Consider the following 12090-nt stretch of genomic DNA (forward strand, 5'->3'; position numbering starts at 1 on the left):
CATGCACTGAGACCTCCCTCACATTTCGTCGACGTGGATCTGCCCTTCCGCTCATTCTCCAGCTGCTGGGCGAGGTCACCCTCCTGGCTGCGTTTTCCTCCATCCTCTGAGCAGTATCGCTTTCTGCACTGTCGACGACAATGGACTTCTCAGCTCGTTTCCGCCTGATATCCAGCATGGTAGCCAGTCCGTTGTGGTGCGGCTGCCATGTACGCTGTTGGTTGTTAGCCCCCTGACTACATGGGGATCGCTCTGCTGCCGCCTGCGCCACTAACTCCCCACGTATACCAAGGAGTAGATGACCCTCACCCTGGGGCATCGGGACTGCTGGAATAGCCATCCTGCCAGGTGGCTTTTGCTGCAGCTGGGTAGTGCCTGTGGGGACGGCCCCTGGTCGGAGTGAGTGGCATCAGGCCGGAAGATAGGCCATGAAGTGTACGTAGTATGGCATCTCTTGCTGGTGGTCACACAAGCAATCTCTAAGCGGTAAAGTTCTGACTTCAATGCTAAGAATTAATACCCAAAATCGTTCCCCCCTGGCCACACCATGGGCGTAACGCCAGGCTAAGGATGGCAGTGAAGCTTATTCACCCCAGTACCTCATATGTACGAGAGTTGTGAATATTCAGTATCCATAAAGCCTCAGTTTTTTGTGGAGCGTTTGGAGGAAACGTTTGGGAGATGAAGGGCTTGTCCAAACTGCAGTCAGGGTAGGTCTTGATCAGAACAGCATCCTCTGCCCATTCATGGGCAATACTCGCCTGTGACAAGCTGGGGATGTTTGTTTCCGTCACGCCCCATAAGAGCTTAAATGTGATCCAGGGTATTATATTTCACAGGTACCTTCTTTCGCAGGCTGACGAAGAGCTGAGCGCCAATTTAGTGGCGAGGTGTCAATTTCGTCTAGGTCTTGCAACAGGATCTGAGGGATATTCAGGTTTCCACCGGTGCCTTCATCTTTGCCTTAAAGGGTGGCACTTCCCGAGAAGATCGAAATGGTCTACTGCTGTGGTGTAAAGCCATATATCCCTCCCCAATGAAGTGCTTAAAGTGCTAAAAGTTCAGCCATGTCTTCGTGCTGTACTTTGTCACATGTCGGGATTGTGGACGTCCTTCACATTCCAGAACTCCCTGTGCCCCGCCTCCCATCTGTATCAACTGCAGAGAGCACCATTCGCCTTCTTAGCCAGGCTGTAGAATTTTCCAGAAAGAAAGAAATAATGGAATAGGAGAGACTGGACAGACTGACATACATTGAGGTTAAGATGAAATTTTAGCGCCTACATTATGTGGCTATGGCCACCTCCTACGCCGCCGCTATGAGAACAGTTGTCACCCCATCAGTTCGTCGCATTCCTGTCGGCTCTCAGAACCCGAAGACTATACCTCCCCACTTGATGCTGTTGCAGGTGACCTGGAGGTGAAAACTGCCTCATTGAATGTTCCATGTCTTTAAAGTCTCTTGGTGTCATCCTCCAGTGGAATTGCGGCAGTTTTTTCCACCGCCTGGCTGAGCTACAGCAAATGTTAAGCTTCACACCTGCTTTCTGTATTGCTCTCCAGGCAACCTGTTTCCTGGCAGTGCTGACCCCTGCCCTCCACAGCCATAAGGGATGCTACAGGAACTGTAGCGACTATAATAGTGTCAAGTGTTTGCACCTGTCCTGAACTCAGTATGTAATAACCTGTGCCACTTCAAACCCCTCTTGAAGCTGTGGCTGTCAGAATGACGATACAGGAAATATCTGCAATGTACAGGGCTATTACAAATGATTGAAGCGATTTCATAAATTCACTGTAGCTCCATTCATTGACATATGGTCACGACACACTACAGATACGTAGAAAAACTCATAAAGTTTTGTTCGGCTGAAGCCGCACTTCAGGTTTATGCCGCCAGAGCGCTCGAGAGCGCAGTGAGACAAAATGGCGACAGGAGCCGAGAAAGCGTATGTCGTGCTTGAAATGCACTCACATCAGTCAGTCATAACAGTGCAACGACACTTCAGGACGAAGTTCAACAAAGATCCACCAACTGCTAACTCCATTCGGCGATGGTATGCGCAGTTTAAAGCGTCTGGATTCCTCTAAAAGGGGAAATCAACGGGTCGGCCTGCAGTGAGCGAAGAAACGGTTGAACGCGTGCGGGCAAGTTTCACGCGTAGCCCGCGGAAGTCAACGAATAAAGCAAGCAGGGAGCTAAACGTACCACAGCCGACGGTTTGGAAAACCTTACGGAAAAGGCTAAAGCAGAAGCCTTACCGTTTACAATTGCTACAAGCCCTGACACCCAATGACAGTCAAACGCTTTGAATTTTCGGCGCGGTTGCAATAGCTCATGGAAGAGGATGCGTTCAGTGCGAAACTTGTTTTCAGTGATGAAGCAACATTTTTTCTTAATGGTGAAGTGAACAGAAACAATGTTCGAATCTGGGCGGTAGAGAATCCTCACGCATTCATGCAGCAAATTCGCAATTCACCAAAAGTTAACGTGTTTTGTGCAGTCTCACGGTTTATAGTTTACGGCCCCTTTTTCTTCTGCGAAAAAAACGTTACAGGACACGTGTATCTGGACACGCTGGAAAATTGGCTCATGCCACAACTGGAGACCGACAGCGCCGACTTCATCTTTAAACAGGATGGTGCTCCACTGCACTTCCATCATGATGTTCGGCATTTCTTAAACAGGAGATTGGAAAACCGATGGATCGGTCGTGGTGGAGATCATGATTAGCAATTCATGTCATGGCCTCCACGCTCTCCCGACTTAACCCCATGCGATTTCTTTCTGTGGGGTTATGTGAAAGATTCAGTGTTTCAACCTCCTCTACCAAGAAACGTGCCAGAACTGCGAGCTCGCATCAACGATGCTTTCGAACTCATTGATGGGGACATGCTGCGCCGAGTGTGGGAGGAACTTGATTATCGGCTTGATGTCTGCCGAATCACTAAAGGGGCACATATCGAACAATTGTGAATGCCTAAAAAAACTTTGAGTTTTTGTATGTGTGTGCAAAGCATTGTGAAAATATCTCAAATAATAAAGTTACTGTAGAGCTGTGAAATCGCTTCAATCATTTGTAATAACCCTGTATATCTTTCTCCAGATGGTGCAGTACCCCTGAATGTATTAGCTGCACTAATTAATAAACTCCCTAAACTTTTCTTCTGCGATATTTCAACCCCCATAACCCCTTGTGTGGAGGCAGCATGCATTCTGGCCGAGGCACAGATGACACATCACTCTCTTCGACCTCTGCCTCTTAAATACTGGGGCTGCCACATATTTCAGTGTGGCTCATGGTACTCCGTCATTGATTTATCAATATGGAGCCAGGACTTCTCCCATCTATACACTAGAGAGCACATGACCTACGTGGTAGTGACTGCTGTCCCACCTTCCTGTCGCTGTCCCAGTGGGCTTTAAACAGGTTGGACTGGGAAACTGTCAACTGTCAGCGTTGAATCTCTCCCATATGGCAACATCTATGTGACGGTTGAGTGGGTGACTACAAAAAATCGGTTGTGGGGCAGAAAAAAACGATCCCTCGTTCTACAGGGTGCCCCATGGCGAAAGGCAGCCCCTCGGTGGTCGCTGGAAGGCGCTGAAGCAATTAAGGAGTGTCGCGGAGATCTACAGCTGCATAAGCGGCACCCTTCCCTGGAGGACCTCATAGCCTTTAAATGGCTCCGTGCTCGAATTTGCCAACTTACAAACGACATAAGCCGGAGTGTTGGGAGAGATATCTCGACTATTGGGTGCCATAAGACACCTTCCCAAGTCCGGGCAAAGATCAAACGTGTTTTCGGGTACCAGACCCCCAACAGGCGTTCCCAGTGTTAACGTAAATGGCGTGTTACCTACCGACGCTGACGTGATTACCGAGCATTTTGCTGAGCATTATGCTCAAACATCTGTGTCGCAGAATTAGCCCTCAGCCTTTCGCACTCTAAAAGGACGGCTGGAAGGGAAAGTCCTCTCATTCACTACATGCCACAGTGAATCCTATAACGCTCCATTTAGAGAGTGGGAGCTCCTCGGTGCCCTTGCGCATTGCCCTGACACAGCTTCTGAGCGAGATCGGATCCAGTCAGATGATTAAACATCTCTCATCTGACTACAAGCGGCATCTCCTCATCTCCAACTGGATCTGGGGCGATGGCGGTTTTCCATCGCAATGGCAAGAGAGCACCATAATTCCAGTGCTCAAACCCGGCAGAAAGCCGCTTGATGTGGACAGTTACTGGCCTATCAGCCTCACAAACGTTTTTTGTAAGTTGCTGGAAATTATGGTGTCAGCGGTTGGGTTGAGTCCTTGTCACCTGGCCTACTGGCTCCGTCAGGGTGGCTTCTGGCAGGTTCGCTCTACCACTGATAATCTTGTGTACCTAGAGTCTACCATCCAAACAGCCTTTTCCAGACTCCAACACCTTGTTGCCGTCTTTTTTATCCACGCAAAGCATGTGACACGACCTGGCGACATTTCCTGGCCACATTATACGGCTGGGGTCTGAGGCCCACCAACATTTTTATCCTAAACTTCCTGTCGCTCTGTACTTTGTGTCAAAGTTGGTGACTCCCATAGTTCCCCTATGTCCAGAGGAATGGGGTCCCACAGGGTTCTGTATCGTCTCTATTTTTAGTTGTAATAAATGGTCTAGCAGCAGCTGTAGGGCAGTCTGTATCACCCACTCTGTATGCAAACTTCTGCATTTTGTACTGCTCAACAAGTACTGGCGTTGCTGAGTGGCGCCTACAGCGAGCCACCCACAAGGCGCAGTCATGGGTTCAAGTTTTTGGCCGCAAAGTCGTATGTTATGCACTTCTGTTGGCGTCGTACCATTCATCCAAAACCAGAACTTTTTCATGACGATCCACTCCCTGTAGTGGAGACATATCGATTTTTAGTACTAGTTTTCGACGCCCGATTGACTTTACTTCCAAACCTTCATCAGCTTAGGCGGAAGTGCTGGCAGCACCTCAATGCCCTCCGCTGCCTGAGCAACACCAACTGGGGTGCAGATACCTCTACGCTTCTGCAGCTCTACAAAACCTTTGTTCATTTCTGCCTTTTTTCTAGCTATGTTTTGCATGTATCGATTATTTTACTCCTACTCTTGTGGAATTATTTTAATTGGAACGAGGGATAGATGACCTAGCAGTCTGGTCCCTCCCATCTTTTAAACAAACCAACCCAAATGAAATACTGTATTCCGCATTAAAAATTCGCAAACTCCGATCATAAGAGACTGGATTGTTTTTATCGATGTACATTTGATTCAGCGTCTTTCCATTGAAGTCTTCTGGAAGCTAAGTTCACGATATCTTAGCCAAAAAAACCGTGACTGGCGGCTGTGAAGTGACTGAGTATGCTCATGAATTACATTCCTTGTCATCGCTCACAGCAGGACACGATTTTTTTAACTTGTTCCTTCCGTCTGATAACTCTGCCACATTCTTTTTACTGTTCCTGGATAGTCTGTTTCGCTAAGACTTTGAGGATGCCTCCCCTAAAAGTTTCACGTCAACCAAACCACTTAAATATATCCTCGGTGCATCGCTATCAGGTAAGACATCGAACTGTTTAATAACACATGAAATTCATTCTTTCCAAACATTTTAATCTGGTATACCTACAGTCCTCATGTTCCATGTGTTTGTACCATAATGTTTAAAGAATGTTATCCACCGTGCTTTCGTCCCTCCTTAGCATTCTGAATGGTCGTAGACTTGGATCTTCATCCTATCCTACAGCAACGTTCACACACGGACTAAAAACAGTAACACAGCTTCACTAACAATGATCAAATCCACAGGCCTTCCACTGAATTCAATAACGAAACAAAGGAAAGTCACGAACCACTCACACCAACCCACAGGCTGAGTATTCTAAGGGAAGCAGAATGGTCCATTTTTCATAAGACCAGAAGACTCTCATCGGTTTTCAGTCTTCCCAGGTATTTTTAATCGCGATTAACACAGGACCTTTAGTATTTTTAACACTATCCTCTAAAACATGCACCATAATCCCAAAATTACAAAAAATGGACACTCGTTATCTTTAAAGTCTTCGTATTTGAAAGGAGTGATTACTCTAGTGCCTTGAAAACTCTTCTACAGGACGTTACACTTAAAGCAATTCCTATTTTATACTTCTGAAATTGGAAAAATTTTGCTTGACTTTGAGATTGATTCTGTATGACGTCTATTCACATTACAAATAGGTTTGTTTGAGCACTTAGTTCTGTGCATCGTGCCTTTCAACTGACTGAGTTGTAATACCAATGATTTAAATGTGGGTAGAGCAGTAGTTAAGTTGGCTAAGTCGGTCATACAGGAGATGAGGGGCTATTCGTCAAAGTACACATGACGCGTTTCTGAATTTTCCATCTTCAGAAATCCAAATGCAAAGTTTGCACAAGGACTCTGTAAACTTGTGTGCTGGTAACGCCTTCTGCTACTTTCGCATTTCTGGAGACGGAAATAATTCCCAAACGCGTGAAGCATACTTAGTTATCTTTGTCCAGCTGATATGACTTTATGCGATGTAGCTAGATAAATTTCAGATCTAAGCATATTACTAAAATGGTCGCTAGCCTCCTATGCCACTCTGACCTTCATGACCAAGTCAGCCTTTTCTGGTTGCCATACTTAATACTCTGTGAGTAAATGAAAAGTTCGGACAGGCATTTAGTGTATTTAGAAAGTTTGGCGACAGCTGACTAAGAACCATGTATGTGTGGGAAACTCTTCGTAACTGAACTTCCTAAAATATTACTTGATTTGCTATTGATATTTTTTGTATCATCCACAAACAATACAAACTTGGCATCTAGTAACGTAAATTACGTTTAATGTACACAGGAAAAGAGGAGCCTGAGGGAACATCGTGGGAGAAACGTAATTAGTTCCTATTTGCATGACGGGTAACTCAATCCAAAACTTCTTCCTACAGTCCTTGCCAACTGGAAAGATTGAAACATGGTTAGCCTTTTTAGTGTTATTAAAAGGCTGTTTATAGTCCAATAGTTTTTTCTGTGGTGTCTCCTGCGATGCGTAACGAAAGTACGCGTTGTTCGCAGGACGCAGTGATGAGACGTTCCATGACACCAGAAGAGCTCCGGCAGCGAAGCGAAACGTGCCGTCGGGAGCGGCAGCATCTCCTTCGTTACGCCATCTGGAACAGCAGGCGAATACGGGAAGCGCAGGAGAAAGAGAACGAAGGGCAGGCTGTCGCGGCTGGCAGCGCCGCAAATTCATCAAAACAGGATGATAAAGAAAAGCCTAAGCGGCTGGCGCTGCAGCCGATTCAGAACACTTCCGAAAATTCGCGATTAGCAGACTCTTGTGGTAACGCAAACTGCAGAACCGACGAAGACGCCGACGACACTTCGAGCGAATCCAGTGACACCAGCGCATCAGACCCGGACAGCGACAACTCGGAGAACCTGTCGGATAGGGTCTCCAAACTCGACCGCTCGGAGTACCACCCCCTACTGAAGAAATTGAACACAGAAAGGTTGTCAGAAGCCGAAATGGATAGCGATTCCAGCAGCGACGAGTCCGACGACAACTGGTCGGACTGTGAAGATTTGGACGAGGGTGATTGTTCATGTTGCGTCATAACAACTCGGCGTGCTTCTGGAGACTCCAACGAAGATCTAACAGCATGTTTCCAGGTAAGCTGTAAACTAGTTTGAAACTGTTGCATGATTAATCTACATCGACAATACCCAATCATGGAGTGTGAAAGAATAACTCATTATTCAGCATCGTGTAATAGTCCCAGGGGGCTAGCCACTCCCTGGTGGGCTTGTGTTTGGCTACCATGGGGCCCCAGCCTTTGCAGCATTTCTCCCATTCCGAGCTGCATGTCTATCGTCTTGCTATTTTTTTTCCCCTCCCTTGGGAAACATCTGGCGTGTTACTGGGAATGTTCATTGTCTGTCGCTGACATAAGAAGTCTCACCTTCTGCTCCCTCTTGTTGGTTCCCTTCTCTCGTACGTTCGCTTCGGTGTTTGAGGTTCGTGTTTTCCTTCCTCCCTATGCGATCCCGAAAGCCAGCCCAGGCGTCTGACGTAGAACAGGTGACGGGGTAACGTGCAATTCCCAGCCCCACATAGACAGGTAGGGTTCACACGTACCCCTGGTACAGGGCAGGCCAGGCGCAGGGAGGGATGATGGCCGGAGCTGCAGCTTGCCCAAACTGCCTATTGGTCCATCTGTCAGTTGTTTGGGAGGTGTGAACAATCACCTAACGCGGGTGTGCCCCCTTGTGAAGGGGGCCCTCAGTTGGAAGAAGTGCTCCATGGGAGATGCTGGCCGTCGAGGGGAATTTTCTCGTACTGAGTCAATCTTCTCAATCAAAGTCTACAAAACGTAAATGTAATGAGGCTAATGATTAAAGGACCCTTCCCACTTCACCACAGATGTTTGTGGCATCACATACTGAAGACGGTCAGTCCTTCATCGTGGTGAATAATTTTATTATTCAGAAAGGTGTTGATAAAATTGCCAGCCCTGTGAAATCCTGATCTCGTTTACAGAATGGCACTTTGCTTTTGGAGACTACTTCGGATTCTCAAGCCCAACTGCTTGCTGCCTCGCTTCTCCATGGCTACCCTGAAAGTGTCAAAGCCCATAGAACTTTGAATTCTTCCCGTGGTGAAATTTACACCTGGCTCCTCTACATCTGAGGTTGTAATCCAATCCTATCTCTCTTCTTAGGGTATCATTGCCATCCATCATGTAATGAAAAACATGGATCCCTCCTCAATGCCCACCTGCACTCCTATCACGTCTGATAGTGGTGCTTCCATCCAAGATAAAAGCAGGTTATGAAATTATCACAGTCCAGCTGTGCATTCTGAACCAGTGTCATTTTCAACCACACTAGAACGTCTTGTCAAACCCAGCCAAATGTGTAACATGTGGTAGGGATGCACATGAGGGCGATTGTCTACCTCTTTCTCCCTGCTGTGTCAACAGCAACGGTGGCTATAAAGCCTCTCGGGATTATCATGTGTATCATGACGAGTGGGCTGTCTAAGATATGGGTAAAAGAAAAAGTGCCTCACCCTGTCCCTCAAAAGTTACTGGCTAGTCGCAAACCCTGCATTCTCCTGTCTGGCATCTATAGTTCTGTTCCTGTTACCCTCGCTCCATGAAAGACATTTCCATGCACACAAGCAACCTCCAATTAAGCTATGAGGTTGTGAAGTCGCCCAGTGACGAGGTAATATCGCCATCCCCCGTCCAGCTGTGCAAAAAGCAAACTAACCCTCGCGTCAAGGGGCGAAGCCACCAGCCACACAACCAGTAGGCCAGAAAGGACAGTGGTAGTACTCAAGTGAAGATCTTTCACCCCTCTAGCCAGACAAGAGTGGTCTTCTGACCAGAAAGGCTGAAAAGTCCACGAAAGGCAAAATGTCTTACCCTTCGCCTACTCGAAGATCCTCTTTGACAGTGTCGCCACATGTCTTAGCCCAGCCAGCCTCCGTATCGCTGGTGCACTTCACCAACCGTTTTTCAGCGTTGTACTTCAGACCGACCGCACCAGCATGCTGATGCTTCTGTGGAACTCATGGAGCAGGATCCTCCTGCTTCAGTGCCCTGTAGTAGCAACTCTTCACTGGGTGTCACCTCAGCAGCTGCCGAAGTGACACCCCTAAATCTCCATGTCTCTCCTTCATTGTAGCTTTCGCGGCTTTTGGTCCCACGAACAGGATTTACTGCATCCCTTTGTACTCTGCCTTCAGGAAACGAAATTGCGCCCTCACAACCACATTGAGCTTTCACATTTTTTAACAATTAGTTTTGACCTTCCTCCTGATGTCGGTATTCTGTCATGGGGCTGTCATGCTGAGCATATGGGATGACATTCAACCCATCTCCCTGACTGCCCATCTTATAGCTGTTGCAGTTTATTTTCCTTCCCCACCTGACTTTTTCCCTGTCATTTGATTTCTTCAGGGCAGACTTTGTTCAGCTTATTAGGGAGCTACCTCTCCCATTTTTTGCTACTAGGTTACTTCAATGTGCATCATCTCCTTTGGGGTTCTCCCAGGACCTGTCGGAGGTACGGTCTTCGCTGACCTTCTTAACAGACTTAAACTCTTCCACCTTAATGCTGGGGCACCAATTATCCTTTCGAACTCTCTGTACACAGTCCCATTTGGGCCTATGCTTCTGCGCTGCCCCGCTTGCCCTTAGTCTTAAATGGTCCATGCCTCCTGACACCTACCAGAGTGACAACTTCCTGTGTCCCCATTGCAGGTTCGGGGAATAGAATAGGCCCATGGTATTCCTGCCTGTCATAAGGGGCGACTAAAAGGAGTCTCAAACATTTTGGACTATGTGATTGTTCCCTCCCAAGGTTTGACCTCCATATTTCTAAATTCTTCCGAAGTGCGAGCCAATTGGGGAAGGGTGCCTTTACATGGCGCATTATCAATCGTGCATTGAGACCTTTATCCAGATTTCTCGTCGTCTCATTGCCATCTCGCTCGTTCTCCATCTCTTGGGCGGATACATTCCTGGGTGCGATTTCCACCATGCACTGTGCAGTGTTGCTTTTTGTGGAGACGACGACCATGGACTTAGTTGCATCTAATATCCAGCACAGTAGCCAGTCTGTTGTGGTGGGGCCACAATGTACCCTGTTGGTTGTAGCCCCCTGACAACACAGGGATCATTCTGATGATGGCTGCGCCGTTAACTCCCCACGTATGCCAAGGAGTAGATGCCTATCTGCCTGGGGCATAGGGACTCCTGGCAATGGCCATCCTGCCATGTGGCTGTTGCTGAGGCTGGGTGACGCCTGTGGGGAGGGTCCTAGGTTGGAGTGGGTGGCATGAGGGCAGATGACCAGCAATGAAATGTGGTAAATTATCTCTCGCTGGTGGTCAGCGGCCAGCAGTCTCTAAGCGTTCTCGGGCTCAATTAAACAGTCAGAAATACGAACCCAAGTCGTTCCCCTTTTTGGCCACACTGTGGGAGGAGCGAAAGGCTCAGGATGGCAGTGACACTTATTCGCCCCGGTTCCTAGTTCATACAAGAGCTGCTGGTGAGTCTTACATGTCAACGAAGCCTCAATTCCTCGTAGAGCATTTAGAGGACAAGTTTGGGGAGGTAGAGGGCTTGTCCGAAATGCACACTGGGTCAGTATTGATAAAACGGCATCCTCTGCCCAGTCACGAAGGTTACTTGGTTGTGACAAGTTGGATGTTTATCACCATCACACCCCATAAGTGTTTAAATATGGTCCAGGGTATTAGTTTCCATAGGGACCTTCCTTTGCAGTCTGATAACGAGCTGCGTGCCAATTTAGAGCGTCGATGTTCATTTCGTACGGCGCGTTCATCAGGGTCTGATGGATAATCAGATTGCTATTGGCCTTTAAAGAGGTGATACATTACCGGAGATGGTCAAGGTGATGGTCTACCACTGTGATGTCAAGCCCTATATCCCTCCCTTGATGTTCTGTTCTAAGTGCTGGAAGTGCAACCATATGTCTTAGTGCTGTACTTGCAGCCTCACATGTTGAGATAGTGGACGCCCATCACATCCCAATACTGTTCCCCGCCTCCCATCTGTGTCAACTGTGGAGAGCATCATTCACTTCACTTGCCAGACTGCAGGATCTTAAAGAAAGAGCAGTAAATCATGGGATATAAGACCCTCGACTGACTGACCTATACTGAGGCTAAGAGGAAATATGAAAGACTCCATCCAGTGTGAATGACTTCATCATGCCGCCACTATGGTAACCTTTATAGCCCCATCAGTTCAGCAAATTCCAGTCGGCTCACTGAGCCACACAACTCTACATGCACCCTTGCCCATGGTGGCACTACCCATCATGTTGCTCCTGTGCCACCTACCTCGGGAGCAACACCCCCTACACCCATTGGGGACATCTGTCCCAGTTTCTAAGCTGGAGAAGTGTAGAACTTCTTCGGCTCCTCTCTTGCAAGGGGTCCCTTGGGTTGCTCCCTTCCCAGGTTTCCCCAAGTGGCAAGGATACCCCTAGCAGTGGCAAAAGTGCCCACAAGCAGCTGGTCATAGGGCTTCGTGAGCCTCCTCTGTC

At 47.7% G+C, this 12090-nt stretch overlaps 1 protein-coding gene across 1 annotated transcript; it reads left to right on the forward strand.

Moving 5' to 3' along the window:
• Positions 1-7092: 7092 nt before the first annotated feature.
• On the forward strand, positions 7093-7701 carry LOC126249224 (clumping factor A-like). The gene has a single exon (XM_049950879.1). The coding sequence runs from the start codon at positions 7093-7095 to the stop codon at positions 7699-7701; it is 609 nt and encodes a 202-aa protein (XP_049806836.1).
• The last annotated feature ends 4389 nt before the right edge of the window (positions 7702-12090 follow it).

This window comes from Schistocerca nitens, chromosome 3 (genome assembly GCF_023898315.1).
Source record: "Schistocerca nitens isolate TAMUIC-IGC-003100 chromosome 3, iqSchNite1.1, whole genome shotgun sequence".
NCBI lineage: Eukaryota > Metazoa > Arthropoda > Insecta > Orthoptera > Acrididae > Schistocerca > Schistocerca nitens.